The sequence below is a fragment of the Saccoglossus kowalevskii genome, chromosome 1, assembly GCF_978046115.1.
Source record: "Saccoglossus kowalevskii chromosome 1, keSacKowa6.1, whole genome shotgun sequence".
NCBI classification, from domain to species: domain Eukaryota; kingdom Metazoa; phylum Hemichordata; class Enteropneusta; family Harrimaniidae; genus Saccoglossus; species Saccoglossus kowalevskii.
The window spans coordinates 42,721,528-42,740,422 of NC_140641.1; the positions used below are offsets into that span (position 1 = coordinate 42,721,528).

The window sequence follows — 18,895 nt, forward strand, 5'->3', positions numbered from 1 at the left end:
TGAACTGCGTGCAGCTGGGGGTGTGAGTAAATTGTGTGACCTAGCGTGTCAAACGCGGCTTATAAATCCAACATATTGCAAATTACATCTTTGTTATTGTTTAAAGCCAGCATAATGTCATTATGAACACGTAGAAGTGCAGTTTCAGTACTGTGATTTGCCCGATAGGCAGACTGGCATCTTGCAAAAAGTTTATTATGAGCAAGATATAATGTCAACAGCTCTGCTACAATGCGTTCCAATGACTTAGGGATTGGTCAGTTACTTCGGCCTAGGGGGGTCGGTGGATCAGTAGGGGGGTTTACCCTGTTTCTGATTGTGCGAATAGGGGGGGTCACCTTGTTTTTGATATCATGTTTTCCAGAATTCACACACGCGCTCATGCATATATTTTTTTTTAAATTTTATTTCAGAACAAATGATAAAAAAGTTAATCGTGCAAATGTGTTCTTAATAATAACTATTACCTATAAATTTGTTGATGCAAAAAATGTTATAGGCTAAATATTTTGAGGTTAAAGTTGCCAAATAACTAACAGATTATGCAATGCGGCTAGAACTCCAATTATACAGTTAAGTTTTAAACACATCCCAAGTCCATGTGCTGCTGATATCAGATTATTTTATTTAAAGTCTTAAGTCACCATTGTATAAGATATTTACTGGATTTATCCAATTATAACAGGAGACGGAAAGACAACACAGTAATTAGTACAAAGAGCAGTGACAGTTTTTGTTCAGCAAATCAAAAAAGTTAAATTTGTGAAAATGCTGATATATAAAAAAATTAAAATGAATGATGAAAAATAAATAAATAAATAGTTTTTTTTGTTTTTTTAACTTTTAAATATGCATATTTTGCTCTGTAAAATACCAAAATCCAACACAAATTTAGGCAAAATAAAAGTTTCCTTTGTTTTCATAAGCACATAATAATATAATGTTGGGGGGGTCACCCACTTTTTTTTATTTGATAGGGGGTGGGTCGACTGAGATTTAGAGCTGGCAAAATGGAATCTGCCGACCCCCCCCCCCCCTAGGCCGAAGTAACTGACCAATCCCTTAGATAAAAAAAACGATAAATTTGATATTGATCGATAGCTGCTAGAAAGATTCTGGTTGAGATTTTGCTTCTTAATAAGAGGTTTGACAATGGCGAGTTTAAAAAATTTAGGAACGACTCCTGAAATGAGTTAATAATTAAAAAGTCGCTTAATAAATGGCGAAAGCCGAATAATACATTTTGAATGAGTCTGGTTGGTAACGTATCCATGGTACATGATTTGCATGGTAGTCGTCTGATTAATTTTACAATATTGTCCTCAGTTACAGGTGCGAATCCTGATAGTGTATTACAGTAGGTTTCAACTGTAGTGTCGCTGTCCCTGTCCGAGATGGTATTGTTAAATGCCATTGAAATAATTGATAAACCTATCAGGTAGCTCACCCGTCGGTATTGTACTAGGTTTTATATCCCTGCGGGTTTTCTTTGAGCCAATCAATTCATCGATAATACTAAAAAGATAATTTACGTTTGCCTTATCAATTCGGCAACGATGATAGTCCGCTTTTACAGAATCCGACCGACGACAATACTCCGACCGGCTAGCAATAAATATTTCACGGTCAATAACTAATTTAGTCGATTTCCGCTCAAGCTTTTTTTACATTCCGTCGCATAATGAGTAGTTCGTCAATAAACCATGGCACCCGAGGTTTGTCTTAGGATACTTTCTCACGTTTAGGGGCAAGATTATTTAAGATGTTAATCACAGTTTGAGTGTAATATTCACATAATGTATCAACACGGGTGTGTAATAATATCTTATTCCTCGATTTGCGAGTGAAGAATTTCAATATCAATTTCTTTCAAATTACGATATGATTTGGTAATTGTCTTCGTTTGTGGGCGAGGAATGTTGACACCAAAATGTATAAGTCTGTGGTCTGATTCCATGATATTGGACACACGTATATTGTTTATTATAAAGTCGGAAGAACGTGTTATTAGTATATCAAGGTTGTGGCCCCTACTGTGAGTCGAGACATTTACATGTTGAGAAAGGTTCATATATTCCAGAAGATCCTTGAATTTATTAGCGCCGCGAGAGTCCCGAGTCATCCATATGAAAATTAAAATCACCCCAAGTATTAACTTTCCGGTTCCAGGAATAGCTGCCTGAGAAGAGACGAGAAATCAAATTCTGCATGATAGATTTATTCTTTGATGAGATTGGTGGCCTGTGTATAACAGTGACATGAAGCAGTTGACTACAGGATTTGAAAGCGACGTCGACACTCGAACAAGTTGAAGTGATGCGTTTGTTTACTCAGACTGGTGACAAGAAGATTAGATCGCGCAATAATTGCCACACCACCCCCTTTCCGCTTTGAACGCAGTTGTTGGTGAATGCAGTATCCACTAATACTGGAGAAAAATTCAGAAATCACTGGGTCATCTGTTGATTTTAGCCAAGTTTCGGTGATCAGTAGGATATCCAGATTTGTTTCAATTAAAGTAGTTGATATATCCGTTATTTTACCGGTCAGCGATCTCGCATTCCACAGACATCATTCAAATGCAGCTTGTTCACACATAATTGGCGATTAACTTTAATTTTAATTAAAACAGAACTCCTCTCTGCAGCTGTGGAAAACCGGAACGCTGTCCTCGAATAAGAGCCGTTATTGAGTTTGGTGGTTGACATTTGCTACGTTCACACGACAGCATTTTATCGGAGCCCTACGGCTCGAGCCGCCTCGAGCCAGCAAAAATATCCGTGAGAACGCGTTCTGCTCGAGCCGGCTCAAGCCAAGTTCGGCTCCACTAAACTCTCGGGGTTGAACTCCGATAGGATTGAGTCCCGACATGGCTCCGATGGTGTAAACGCACCAGGGCCCAACTATCGGAGCCGAAATCACGCCCTCGATCGTCTTCTTCAAGTAACCTATCATTTCAATTATGGCGGAGACAACATATTTCGTAATTTCACGCAATATCCGGCTTGAAGAAGATGTACGCGCCCTAATATACACTTGGCATAGCAAAGAATTACTGCCGCTGCGATAGATTGATAGCTCAACGAGAAACGGGAAAAATGGCGTACGACATTATGCAACAAAAACTTGAAAGAACGACTGAACGGAAACTTTTTAAAGACACCAAAGAAAAAAATCGTAGAAGCGATCTAGTAGGTTTAGATTCTTCCGCAGTCCCTCTATGATATACTGTAAAATGACTAATTTTCATTTGGTTTAATTTTCACTGATTTACCATTTCAGGCATATTCAGTGGGTTTTAAATTCACGGTTTCGTCATTTAGATAATGTGTTCTATGCTAAATTTAACATATTCACTGGGTTTTAATTTAGCGCATTTTCCAGTCAGCGAAATAAGCTAAATTAAAACCCAGTGAATAATTACCCTCTTTACAGTATAGAGAGGATAGAGACCCTGTGATTCTTCATAGTACTAGTAGTTTAGATATCACTAACAGTTGAATACTAGTAATTACAAAATGGTAATTTTGCATGACAATAAATAATAGGTTGTAACACATTTTAGCTGCCGTGTTTCCTGTTTATTCGAGGTACTAGTACATGTACCTAAATAATAACACTAGTGCATTGTCTTTTCTACCTCCATGCTCAGACTCGCGATTTTTTTTTCTCCCAGCCCATCAGCATCGTGCCATGTAACGAAACAACACAAACACGACACCAAAATCGATTTCAGTACAGTTTTTTCATACTCATTATTCGAGGGCACTGTTTGGCTCTGATCGAACTCTGACAGAATGTACGTTAATACAATCAAATTCCCATTCCTTTTGAGCTTAGTCCGGCTCTTATTCGAGGCACAGTCACTCTACTAGGAGAGTAGTAGAGTGACTGTGTTCACAGTCAGCTGGCGCACACGTGATAATAAAATAAATACGATATTTACGATATGGGGGCCGCCATCTTGAATGACACATAAAACTAAATGGCGGCCCCCATATAGTAAATATCGTATTTATTTTATTATCATGTGTGCGCCAGCTGACTGTGCTGTGTTCGAGGACAACGTCCCGGCATGTCCACAGATGCAGAGAGGAGTTCTGTTTTAATTAAAATTAAACGAAACGAAACGAAACCCTAACCTTAAATTTTGAACTACTTCAAACATTGCCACGTCACATAAATTTGTCGAGAATATTTAGTTTCTACCTATTTTCCGCCTACTTTTTGCAGCTCGATTCATTTGTGCTGACATGACATGACACCCATTTTGGAATTATTGAACACTGATGGCGCTATTCATTTCGTGTTTCACAGTGTGAAATTTTCTCAGATATTATCAGGCCAATGAAAACAAATGCGAGTTAGGGTTAAGGTTTGGGTTAGAATTAGGGTTTCGTTTCGTTTCTTTTCGTGGAAAAGACTAAGCCTTTTGATTGCTGATCGTGATACGATTTTCACTAATCACATTTGATATCGGATAGATTCTTCGATGTTTTGTTCCACCTTTGCTGTCGCGCGGTCGAATATGCCAAGTGTGCATGTGTTAAGTTATTACGTAATATAAAGCAGGTGAAACGGTGAAGACATGGCGACAGAAAAAGTTCAATAAAAACTTTGTACGAATAGACGGATCAAAGAAACGTAATGCAGTCTTAGCACAGGGAGCCCAGGAACTATAATCAACTGTACGCAGTTCCTATGTAAGACATACCCAAGAGATGAAGGCTGGTTACGAACCACACCGAGTTTACGACTCGGTTAGCCTCGCTCAACTGGTTCGTAACCAGGCTCGGGATTGGTTGTTGACAAATTCCGAACAGGCCACGCCTCCAACTGTGCCATGCGTTCGGGCCAACCGTTAATTATTCGTAAATGGGGTCAATTTGTGTAGTTTTCTTGATTTATTCTGCATTGGCGAAATTTGAAAGGGCAACTAATATTCTTCAACCTGGTATTTTTTATAGATTTTAATTTTCATTCATTGTGGAGATTTGAATGATTGGATCACTAATAATGAAATTATCAAAATAGTGAAATCACTGAAAAATGGGAAAGCTACTGGTCCAGACGGAATCCCTGCCGATTTTTTTTAAATGTTCTGTAAATCATTTATTACCACTCATGAATGAATTATTTAACAGTGTTTTTGAAACGGGGAAATTTCCTGAATGGGTGGTCACGTGGGGTAATTATTCCACTTTTGAAAAAAGGTTCAAAATCTGATCCCAATAACTGCAGGGGAATCACATTATTGGATGTCTTCGGGAAAATATTCTGTTGCATACTAAAGAACAGACTTTATGAATGGGCAGAGGATACTGGGACCATCTCTGGAATGCAGGCAGGATTTCGTAAAGGTTTTTGTACTGTTGACAACATATTGGTCTTGTATGCAATTGTTCAAAATTATCTTTTAAAAAAAAAAGAGGAAAATTTTACTGTATATTTGTTGATTTTGCCAGAGCTTTTGACTCCGTTGACCATAGCCGACTTTTTATCAAATTACATAATATTGGTATATCAGGTAAAATGTTAGCCATTGTCAAGTCAATGTACAGTGATGTCAAATCGTGAATCAGACTTGATGGTGGGATTTCTGATTACTTTCCTTGTACTATTGGTGTTAGACAGGGCAGTGTATTGAGTCCTGTTCTTTTTTCTTTGTTTATAGATGAATTATATAATATGATTGGGAATGTGGGATACAGGGGGTTCAGCAAACGCAAGAAATGTTTGATTTATTTGCTTTATTGTATGCCGATGATGTAGTCATATTTGCTGATTCAATTGTGGGATTGCAGCGGCTGATTAATATTTTAGAACGCTTTTGTATTAAATGGAAAATAACTGTAAATAAAAAGAAAACTAAAATTGTAGTGTTTCGGAAAGGTGGCCATAACTCAACTAAAAAAAAGATGGTTCATGAATGATGAACCAATTGAAACTGTAAATTCCTACAAATATCTTGGGTTATTGCTGTCATGTAGAAACAGCTGGTCTAAAGCTGTTGCAAATTTGGCCGCACAAGCACGTAAAATAATGTTTTCTTTATTTATTTTTGAGTATAAAGTTGGTATACTTAATTATGATGTTTATTTCAGACTATTCGATGCTTTAATTTTACCAATTCTTTTGTACGGGGCAGAAATTTGGGGGTTTAAGCAATATATTCAGGCTGAAAGAGTGCAGTTGAAATTTTGTAAACATTTTCTTGGGGTTGGTGATAAAACATGTACTGAAGCCGTACTTGGGGAATGTGGGCGGTTACCCATTTTTGTAAACTCCTTGTTAAAATGTATAAAATACTGGTTACGAGTCACAGAACTTCCTGAAGGAAGGGTTGTAAAGCATGCTTACAGACTAATGTATAAAATAGATGAAAATGGAAGGACATCATGGGCCACTGAAATTAAAAATATACTTCATATGTACGGCTTTGGTATAGTTTGGATATCCCAGAGCGTGGGGGATGTAAACCTGTTTTTGGTACAGTTCAAGCAGCGGGTAATTGATATTCATAGGCAGGATTGGTACTATGAAATATGTTGCACTGCCAAACTAAGGTCATATTGTAGTTTTAAAACCATGCTTGAACCAAAAAGATATCTTTTTGTAGTCACAGAGGCTAAACACAGACATGCTCTAGCACGTATTCGCTGTTCTAGTCATAGATTGCGCATTGAAGAAGTGCGCTATACAGGGTTGGAAATTGATGAAAGAATATGCGAGTTTTGTTTGTCTAATGTAGAGGACGAGTACCATTTTGTTCTTATTTGCCCATTATTTCACTCTATGCGAAAACAGCTAATTCCTGAGTATTTTTGGCATCTTCCCAATTCAGAAAAATATTACAGTCTAATGCGCCCAAAATCAGCAAAGGTACTACGTAATCTTGGTAAATTTCTACATAAAGCATTCAACCTTAGAAGGGAGTTTTCGTTACTATCGGTATAAGAATTTTGTTATATATATATATATATATATGTATTTTACAATTTCTGTACATTCTCCAGTGGCCTGTGGCCTAAAAGACAATAAACACATTATACATTATACATAATTTTTCATTCTGTTCGTCTGTTTTTCCCAGTTTGAAAAAAATTTAGCTCGCTGGAGCCTTCATCCCTTGTATATTTCTTACACAAGATACCAGATGATACACCCCCCCCCCCGCTCATAGGGACTGCGTACAGTTGATTATACTTCCTTGGCTCCCTGTGGTCTGAGTTTTGGTTGCTAGCGTGAGAGAATACTACTAATAATTACTGTGATAAAATACCTGGTTGGTTGACAACAAAAATAAAAACTAGCTGGAGCGACGTGTTAGTGTTGGCAGCCGATCAACAGCGTCATCAACAATAGTCTTGATCATATCATAGAATGTCTGTGGCATTATCCTTTGCTGCCAGAGTTTGTTGGTTGCCCCGACTATGAACAACTACCACCTCGAGCATGGCATGCACAAACTTTGATACACCTACATCCATCGTTTACATCTTTACTATAAAAACCCTGTGACAGCACAGCAAGACCTTGAATTTTCAACAATGGAATACATTGCAAATAAATAGTTGACTACAGAGAAGCAAACTAAGAGTTATCGATAAAATAACAATTATGAGTAGGTTAGTAAGTTCCTATCAAGGAATGTTATGTTCAATTTTATGTTAGATAGAGTTTACTGCCAAATTTGTGCTGTACACTATTTATGACTACCAATAATCGAGTTCATGATTAAATACCTCATCACACGTGACTAGATCTCAGATACTGGGGATTTGGGGGTAGTTGTATTGCTTTTTGAATGTGTATAAAGTGGCAGTATCTGGTACATATCTTTCACCTACTGCTTATTATCACTGAGCTAGTTTCAAAATTGATTTAGCTATCTGTATTATTATGATCAATATGAAGGTGTTCACATCGTCATTGTTGATGGTACTACAGCTGTGAACTACCTTCTCTTGATTGGTCTTTCAACTTTTGGATAGTCGAATTCATATCATACATACTGAATGTTCTATTCTGTTACGAAGTGTATAGTCGAATTCATATCATACATACTGAATGTTCTATTCTGTTACGAAGTGTATAGTAGAATTCATATCATACATACTGAATGTTCTATTCTGTTACGAAGTGTATAGTAGAATTCATCTTCAATAACGTCAAGTTACCAAGCTCACACTGACAACCAGTATTATTCTGACCGGGTGCAACGCCAAGTGAGTTATTGGGTGAATCGCCCTCTAATTTCCGTCGTATGGCAAGTTTACCGTGTTTATATTTTAAACATACAATATAAACAAAGACGACGTTAGCCAGAAAAAGAACACTTGCGACAACGAACGTAGCGATCATGATAGTTTTCTGGTCATCAACTACTGCACTAACCGGTTCCTCGGTTGGCAAGTGGTGCCCGTCACCCATGTCTATACTGCTAGTACTATGTACGATTCCCTTGTGACGCCCGCCAGTACCCATATCCATGCCGTTACTACTAGGGTTATCTCCCACGTGATTCCTTCCAGTGTGCATCATCATACTGCTACCTATATCGTCAACGTCAATGGTGTTTCCAGCGTGGCCGGGTATCATATTCGTTATTTCTGTATTAAAATTTACGGATGCATCTGTCTTGCTTGGCAGACTCGTTTGACTTGCAACATCTTGGACTGTGACTAGCAGAAATAGACCTATCATTTGTATACGCATCGGTAACGGCAAGTAGATATCATATCCTACAAACAAAGAATGGCATGAAAAATAGTCAATTTACAGTTTTTTATATCACTTTTCATTCTCTAGATATTCAACTTTTCATACTTTTCATATGTATTCCACCATCTTGGTTTTCTAGCAAAAGGATTGTGGGTAAAGTATGAAGTGTAAATAAAAATGTTGCAAGTACAAATAAGATATTGTCAAAAACGTAATAGAATTTGGTCGTTGAAAATAAAACAAAACTTTTTTGTCCCCTTTTGGGGTCAATAGGTTGTATTTGTAAGTTCTTTCGGTGGATAATTTCTGGTCAGTGGCCACTGAGAATCAGAAGTCACTCGAATTGGCTGCTTGAGTTCCCGGGTGCATTATTATTATTACATCTATAACGGTCATTGGAGTGTCTAGGAAAGTGTCTGGAGATGTTTTAAAGTCCCGCGACAATTGTCTACTGGGTGTATATAAAAATCTTGCGCCCGCGGTAAAGGGAATCGCTACGTTAATTTAGCATGGCGTGTCACTTGCTTTTTCTTTTGTTTTTAGAACGTGCATTGTCTGTAACCAGTACACCCGGAGATAAATTCGCAATGAGGTATTATGTCATGAGGTTTGGTATGTTTTGTTATTAATTAATTAATGTGTTGTTTTTTTGAGTCATGGGAAACTCACGACGACCAAAATGACACCCAGTAACACTGTTTTGTGGCAAGACACGATCAGATAAAAGCAAGGACTGTGGTTGGTTTTAGCTCAGACTAGTAATACTAGTATTTTACTAGTCTGAGGTTTTAGCAATCATGCTGTAGTACTTTATTTACTAGAAAATGTCTGACATCAGAGTAAAGTGTGGAACATCTCGGGAACACCTATTACAGATCAGTTTTAATCACGTGTTGCTTATTTATAATATGAACATCAGGAACGTAAAAAAACAATTATATATTCACATGATTTTGAATTCTGGATAACCCAATGTATGAAATATGTACATGCATTGCCATAGCCAGGACTGTGACATTATGTCTTTGTCCTACACTCTAGTTTTTGTAGCCTAGATATAGTTTTTTGAAATAGTATAACAAAAGTACTCCATGCAGTGTTTTCTGCTAAATAATGTACTGCACATTGACAGATAGAAAGTAACACAGTCATTGTTTGTATTTTTTGGGACATGTCTCGCTACAAGACACTGCAATTATTGCTGCCGGGGGGTCATTTCCAGTGCAATTTTTACCTGGGCCATTATTGCCTAAATTCTCGCATACTAATGTTTGTTACTGGGGCTATTCAGACAATAACCCGCCCATATCCTGGGTCACATGCAGGGCTATAGTTGGTGTGGATCGCCTGTAGGTATGACACATGTACCTATAGAACGTGCTAGGTCAGTTGAGTTTAAACAGTCACTAAGGGACTGTGGTTTAAATCATTGGAGCTAACTCCATGTTTAAATGAACAACAGATCATGAAACAGACACCATCTGCGTTGGAATGTCAACGAATATGAGTGACATTCGATGACCGGACACCTATACTGTAAAAAGCTAGTGTACGAAGAGAGACAGTGTCCCATGGTCGGCGTTACGGGGGAGGTAGAAACCGATGTTTACCTTCATTGCTAGACTAATATCACGGTTACATGAAGTATTGTATGTATTCGGTATTACGTATTCCTGCTTCACGGGAAAATTACGAACGTGCTAACATACTAAGATACATACCCATCACGGCTGTTTTGTCCTTAGTGGAATTGCATTCGTCGACATAGGCCCAGTATTTATAACTTTCAGTGGTGAATACTTCAATGGAACCGCAAACAATAACCACTAAGGTTGTTCTAAAAGACGGAGCCTCGTCATGATCCCCCAAATGTTGCCAGGACCAATCACAAACAAGAATAGACAATTAGCCGTATGCCGCTCACTACGAGATCTCGCGTGACTAAGCTTTACGTCCGGATTAACACCCCTGTTTCCTACATGCTAACCGACTTTCTCCCACGCTAACGAAAAAATCCAAAGAAGGAAGTTAATCAAATCATAAGATAAAATAGATTGTTACCCCAATAATCAAACATAGAGTTTGTTACGTGAATTATAATCAACAGCGGCAACCGGTCATGCATTATACTAGTACATATTTGTTGCTGTTATAGTTGTATAAAGTTAAAATATTATAGATAGAGTATAGTTTTACAACTAGTTGAAGGGAGACTACCGCATTCATAAAGAACATCCCCGACTTTAAATATTTTAAACATGTGAAAATTTTCAATGTGGAAATATCTGACTCCGTCTCGACTGTGCACTCATAGTCGTAGACAAAAACATTGCTACTACTCGTCAGAATTGGACGAGTTTCCCGGGCACCGAGTTACTTATAAGACATATTTTGTTAGCTCCACTGGTAGGACTGTTTTAACCATACTTCCAAATTCATACCTCGTCATAGTCCATTTGAAGGTGAAATATATATCGCATTTTAAATCAAATTATGATTGAGTGTACATACCGCATAATATAGACCACGATATTTGCAGGAACTTTATGGGAAAGATATATCTTGGGGTTTATCGCTTTCATTTATATTCTACAAATTATGTATCTGTGTGTATTCATCCCATGATAGACCGAATTGTTAAAAAAAAGAACTGCAGCGAGTCTCCATAACGTTATTTGTAGAAACGTTATTTGTACAGTGACAATCATCACATCAACCCGTAGTTGCGAATCATGCGGCGAGTGAACAACATGAATACGCTCCTTTTACATGTGAAAAGTAAATTGTTTAATGCTTGCTTAAAGATCGGATGCCATAAAACTTATTTTTAATAATGCAACCGCGATACACGCTACAGTACGGCAACCGAGGTGGCTCACAACATGGCATTTTATAAAACCATTTTTACAACTTGAATTCATTTACATTTTGAAAACTCATTTTTATTTAATAATCCTTTTTTAAAAACCATTTTCGGTTCTGGAATCGATTTTTAAAACCCATTTTCGTTTCTAGGTTCTGTTTTTATTTTAAAACCCAATTGTTTAAATCCGTTTTCATTTTTAAAATCTATTTTCGTTTTTGAACCACCTCGGTTATCGTACTACAATGAACTTTGTTAACGAGTCGCACTGTTTAGCAATTTTCGAGTAGCCGCGCGATTTTCAGTAAAAATTACAATTAGCAACTATAATTTGGAAATAGTAAAAGGACAAAAATTCATACGGTGTACAGGAAAACCAAAATTGGTTGAGTACACGCAGTTGACCAATCGTGGCCATCCCATATGGATCGCGAATAATTAAGATCAAATATCGCAAAACCCACCCTTTACCTGTTTGTGAGTTTTAAACATCAGTAAAACAAATGTTAACACTCGTTCAATTACTTTTTCTGCAAATGTCTCTTCTAATTAGGATATTGCAGACTATCAGCTTTTATCTCTCATGACACAGTCCCTCTGTGGTTAAGAGCACGACGTTCACCGTCTATAAAATATATGCACCAAGATGGGCCTCATACGGATGTTCCATCATAGCCATGTTTTTGTCGATATCATTACATATATCACATCACGTCACCCGTTTGAGTCTTTGATCCTTTCCAGTCTTTCCTTTCCAAAATAATTATGCATACATGCATGTTTTGGACACACCGTTCGGGCTTTTGAATGTGCGAGTCATTGTGAATAAAGCTAGAAGAAAATATCGGTTTGACCAATAAAAAGGTAGGAGGGCAACAAAATTGCAACTTATTTTGTTCTTCAGTTTTGAGCTGGATTTTTGTTAGGATGATAGTTGTAATGTTTTCATTCCGTCTATAAAAAGGGTTATTTTTTCAAAATATTTGTTTTATTAAATGTTCTCTGTCAAAAAAAAAAATTCCTACCTAGTTTGTAATCCAGATCGTGGTTCATATCTGGAGGGCTATATTCGTCATGCCACTACTGGTTGGCTAAATGTATCCATTCAACAAAATGTCTTTAACACAATTTATTTATGTAAAACTAGACAAGTAGAGCGTACTCGCGTTTACATTGATACAACCCAGAACACTAAAAAAAGGTGTTACGTAATGTCGATTACTTTTGATCATTACGCGATGGCCGCGATTGCTCTCGGATAAATATTGCCAAACATGGGAAAGACAGGCAGAAGAAGAAAACAAAGAAAAGTTTGACAGTTTGGTAGGTAGCTTGGATTCAGGCAAACATAACTTGTTTGCGCAGAGAAAGATCAGAGGCTGTAGATAGTACTAAGCAGACGTAATATTATAGCTATCCGTGATTTAGATGAATGAACATCGACACAGACATTGAGTTTGAAGGGCGCACGTGGTGAAAGGCGATTCTATAGAAAAGGTTGTACGGCTCGACTATTTTCGTGAACAAGGACTTCTCGAAGGAAAAATGACCGTGAGAAGAAAAATCATTTAAGAAAAGAAAAGAACTTCACAGAATAATATAAAAGCGTTTGTTAATTACAAGACTAACTTTCTAGTTATGAGAATAGACAAAAGTGTATATATATAATATATATACTGTATATATATATATACGACAATGTAGTTTTGTTAAATAGGTTAATAAATAGGGCCAGACCAGGGTAAAATAAATTCATACAAAGTTGTAAATATGGAAATTAGTATAATGTCATGGACTATTATGGGATAGAATGTCATCTTTAGATTGTAGTTTCATTCAATATTGCAAGCCTTTTCATAAAGTTTGTTTGCTTGAGACTTCGCGCACGGTAAAGTTATTTGTCAAACTCAGGCTATCGCTAGCTGGTATGTGGGTGTGGTAAAATTACTTATGAAAAATGTTAAATGCATTGACAATTTAATAATGACATTATGATTGGGCAGTGATCTGAGATAATATCAGGTCATAAATTTTAAAATATTGCACAGATTCAAAAATGTTTGAGGTGATAGGTTAAATCAATAACACTACAAGCGTTTGGAGTGTAGCACATGTACTAATGTTTCCCATGGAGTCACGTGCACCCATCATTTCAATTATGAATTCTTGACAAATATGTTTGCACACAGTCCATCTATATACTATAGAGGGACTGTGGTTTGCACTAGATTTAGAAGCTACATCATATTTTTTCTGGTTATTATGGAAATTATCATTGTTACAGATAGCTGGAATGTAATGATTATTGTTGCCATCATCTATGCCATCCTTTAGTGTTTAAATAGAATAGATCATTCATATCTTTGGATAATTTCTTGTCTACTTTACACTAAATCATATCATTAGTTTTACAGATAGTTAAAGAACGGTTACGGTAACGCTAACGGTAATGAACAGTTTGCTTGTTGTTGAGGGAGGCATACAGGGTGGAAGATGTTTACTTGAGCTGTTAACTACCGTAAGCCTCCGAGTTGCAGTATTTTAACGAAGTGATACTGCGAATTTAGCAAGTTGTCTCTAGTCCCAGATTTGTTGATTGAAAATGTAGCATTTTAGTGAGGGATGGGAACGTTGTGCTCTTCACTTTTAAGTAAAGTGAGACCAACCTAGTTCTGAAAAACAGTTCTCTCCTTGTAAATAGGTATTGTTTAGAGCAAAAGAAACTAGTAAACTTTTTGGAACTAAGAAAGATTATTTTCCTGGGAAGCGCTGAACAAAAAACCGCCGCTATCGAGGGTTAGAGGGTGGTTAGAATAATAAAAACAGACCAAAATGTAGTATCTGAATTACTTATGTACTCTTAAACATGACAACAATGCAACCTCTCTGTCCCTTGTTCTCTGGGTCTAGCACCACTAACAACTCGGTCGTCGAGAATTGATTCAAAATCATAGTACATGTATACTACTGACAAAGCTAAAATCTGAAACAATACTGTTTAACCAGGTCTCTTGTAGACAAATAAAAACACGGGATGATATGACGTCGCTAAACTCATCATTACTGCGTTTGTTGTGTAAACCATTTATGTTACGGCGACATAGTTTAGGTGATGGTTCTACCGCTGGTGAAATAAGTTGTCTCATGCCTTGAATCAAAAATAAAATAAAATAAAATAAAATAAAATAAAATAAAATAAAATAAAATAAAATAAAATAAAATAAAATAAAATAAAATAAAATAAAATAAAATAAAATAAAATAAAATAAAATAAAATAAAAAGAAACTGCAATAAACAGAAACAATAATTCTTACTTTGGTAACTATGAACATTATGTAAAACTATTTACAAACATACTTTATTATAACAAATATGAAACACAAACAGTACAATATTATCCGAATACTGAAAATGTTACGGGTGATTGACATTCCTGTACATGCAGCAGGGGATTCTGGGACGAAGTAAATGTAGAATCGTACCTTGTCCCACGAGCCTTGGACGACGTGTACGCAAAGCCTCATGGGACAAGGCACGAATCTAAAAAGTAAATGCTGCCCCCGCCATCTTGTTTTTATAGTGCAGTTGCTCATGTGATAAGTAATCAACTCGATTAGAAATATCGAAGGTAAGAATGCCAATTCTCAAGTTATTTTAGTTGAAATGTAATTTACATGTACATTTCAGTAATTGGAATGTACCAGCATCAATGTAAAAGTACAAAAATCCAAATGTACGATGGTAAATTTAACCGCGCCCATCGAGTCATGTATGATCGCTGAACCTCGATGTGCTGAACAAAAAAAAAGTATGGTGCACGAAACGTGGTGTAAACTATCACTCCATTTGTCATTCTTCAGGAAAAAATGAGCAATTGTGTGAAACACAACTTTAAATGCTTCAATTTGTAGTCGAGGACGTATTTAATCATTTTGGTAAATTGCGCCACCACAGTCTACATAACATACATATTCATAATGTGAATAAAGTTTGAAGTTATATATATTTATTATAGAGCACAGGTAAAAACAGTATGTAATTTATTTTATACTTCTGTAGAATTCAATATTTATCATACAACACTGTAAACACTGTAACCTATTTGTCAGTTCTACACATACACGTAGAATTCAATATTTATCATAGAACACAGATGAAAACACTGTGTAACCTATTTGTCAGTTCTACACATACACGTAGAATTCAATATTTATCATAGAACACAGATGAAAACACTGTGTAACCTATTTGTCAGTTCTACACATACATGTAGAATTCAATATTTATCATAGAACACAGATGAAAACACTGTGTAACCTATTTGTCAGTTCTACACATACACGTAGAATTCAATATTTATCATAGAACACAGATGAAAACACTGTGTAACCTATTTGTCAGTTCTACACATACACGTAGAATTCAATATTTATCATAGAACACAGATGAAAACACTGTGTAACCTATTTGTCAGTTCTACACATACATGTAGAATTCAATATTTATCATAGAACACAGATGATAACACTGTGTAACCTATTTGTCAGTTCTACACATACACGTAGAATTCAATATTTATCATAGAACACAGATGAAAACACTGTGTAACCTATTTGTCAGTTCTACACATACATGTAGAATTCAATATTTATCATAGAACACAGATGAAAACACTGTGTAACCTATTTGTCAGTTCTACACATACACGTAGAATTCAATATTTATCATAGAACACAGATGAAAACACTGTGTAACCTATTTGTCAGTTCTACACATACACGTAGAATTCAATATTTATCATAGAACACAGATGAAAACACTGTAACCTATTTGTCAGTTCTACACATGCATGTAGAATTCAATATTTATCATAGAACACAGATGAAAACACTGTAATCTATTTGTCAGTTCTACACAAACATGTAGAATTCAATATTTATCATAGAACACAGATGAAAACACTGTGTAACCTATTTGTCAGTTCTACGCATACATGTAGAATTCAATATTTATCATAGAACACAGATGAAAACACTGTAACCTATTTGTCAGTTCTACACATGCATGTAGAATTCAATATTTATCATAGAACACAGATGATAACACTGTAACCTATTTGTCAGTTCTACACATACATGTAGAATTCAATATTTATCTTAGAACACAGATGAAAACACTGTGTAACCTATTTGTCAGTTCTACGCATACATGTAGAATTCAATATTTATCATAGAACACAGATGATAACACTGTGTAACCTATTTGTCAGTTCTACACATACATGTAGAATTCAATATTTATCTTAGAACACAGATGAAAACACTGTGTAACCTATTTGTCAGTTCTACGCATACATGTAGAATTCAATATTTATCATAGAACACAGATGAAAACACTGTAACCTATTTGTCAGTTCTACACATGCATGTAGAATTCAATATTTATCATAGAACACAGATGAAAACACTGTAATCTATTTGTCAGTTCTACACAAACATGTAGAATTCAATATTTATCATAGAACACAGATGAAAACACTGTGTAACCTATTTGTCAGTTCTACACATACATGTAGAATTCAATATTTATCATAGAACACAGATGAAAACACTGTGTAACCTATTTGTCAGTTCTACACATACACGTAGAATTCAATATTTATCATAGAACACAGATGAAAACACTGTGTAACCTATTTGTCAGTTCTACACATACATGTAGAATTCAATATTTATCATAGAACACAGATGATAACACTGTGTAACCTATTTGTCAGTTCTACACATGCATGTAGAATTCAATATTTATCATAGAACACAGATGAAAACACTGTGTAACCTATTTGTCAGTTCTACACATACATGTAGAATTCAATATTTATCTTAGAACACAGATGAAAACACTGTGTAACCTATTTGTCAGTTCTACGCATACATGTAGAATTCAATATTTATCATAGAACACAGATGAAAACACTGTAACCTATTTGTCAGTTCTACACATGCATGTAGAATTCAATATTTATCATAGAACACAGATGAAAACACTGTAATCTATTTGTCAGTTCTACACAAACATGTAGAATTCAATATTTATCATAGAACACAGATGATAACACTGTGTAACCTATTTGTCAGTTCTACACATACACGTAGAATTCAATATTTATCATAGAACACAGATGAAGACACTGTAACCTATTTGTCAGTTCTACACATACATGTAGAATTCAATATTTATCATAGAACACAGATGAAAACACTGTGTAACCTATTTGTCAGTTCTACACATACACGTAGAATTCAATATTTATCATAGAACACAGATGAAAACACTGTGTAACCTATTTGTCAGTTCTACACATACATGTAGAATTCAATATTTATCATAGAACACAGATGAAGACACTGTAACCTATTTGTCAGTTCTACACATACATGTAGAATTCAATGTTTATCATAGAACACAGATGAAAACACTGTGTAACCTATTTGTCAGTTCTACACATACACGTAGAATTCAATATTTATCATAGAACACAGATGAAAACACTGTGTAACCTATTTGTCAGTTCTACACATACATGTAGAATTCAATATTTATCATAGAATACAGATGAAAACACTGTGTAACCTATTTGTCAGTTCTACACATATATGTAGAATTCAATATTTATCATAGAACACAGATGAAAACACTGTAACCTATTTGTCAGTTCTACACATACACATGTACATGTAGAATTCAATATTTATCATAGAACACAGATGAAAACACTGTGTAACCTATTTGTCAGTTCTACACATACACGTAGAATTCAATATTTATCATAGAACACAGATGAAAACACTGTGTAACCTATTTGTCAGTTCTACACATACATGTAGAATTCAATATTTATCATAGAATACAGATGAAAACACTGTGTAACCTATTTGTCAGTTCTACACATATATGTAGAATTCAATATTTATCATAGAACACAGATGAAAACACTGTAACCTATTTGTCAGTTCTACACATACATGTAGAATTCAATATTTATCATAAAACACAGATGAAAACACTGTAACCTATTTGTCAGTTCTACACAAACATGTAGAATTCAATATTTATCATAGAACACAAATGAAAACACTGTGTAACCTATTTGTCAGTTCTACACTCACATGTAGAATTCAATATTTATCATAGAACACAGATGAAAACACTAACCTATTTATCAGTTCTACACATACATGTAGAATTCAATATTTATCATAGAACACAGATGAAAACACTGTGTAACCTATTTGTCAGTTCTACAC

At 35.6% G+C, this 18,895-nt stretch overlaps 2 protein-coding genes across 2 annotated transcripts in view; one reads left to right on the plus strand and one right to left on the minus strand.

Annotated features, from left to right (window-relative positions):
- Positions 1-7,046: 7,046 nt before the first annotated feature.
- On the minus strand, positions 7,047-10,586 carry LOC146750901 (uncharacterized). Its single transcript, XM_085496439.1, has 2 exons — positions 10,446-10,586; positions 7,047-8,744 (listed from the first exon to the last, which is right to left on the minus strand). The coding sequence occupies exons 1-2, from the start codon at positions 10,447-10,449 to the stop codon at positions 8,128-8,130; spliced, it is 621 nt and encodes a 206-aa protein (XP_085352565.1). The 5' UTR covers positions 10,450-10,586; the 3' UTR covers positions 7,047-8,127.
- Positions 10,587-15,095: 4,509 nt separating this feature from the next.
- Positions 15,096-18,895, plus strand: part of LOC102803099 (uncharacterized) — a 32,598-nt gene continuing 28,798 nt past the window's right edge. The window contains exon 1 of the mRNA XM_085497983.1: positions 15,096-15,216. The gene's annotated coding sequence lies outside the window, so the exon portion shown is untranslated. The remainder of the gene's footprint in view (positions 15,217-18,895) is intronic.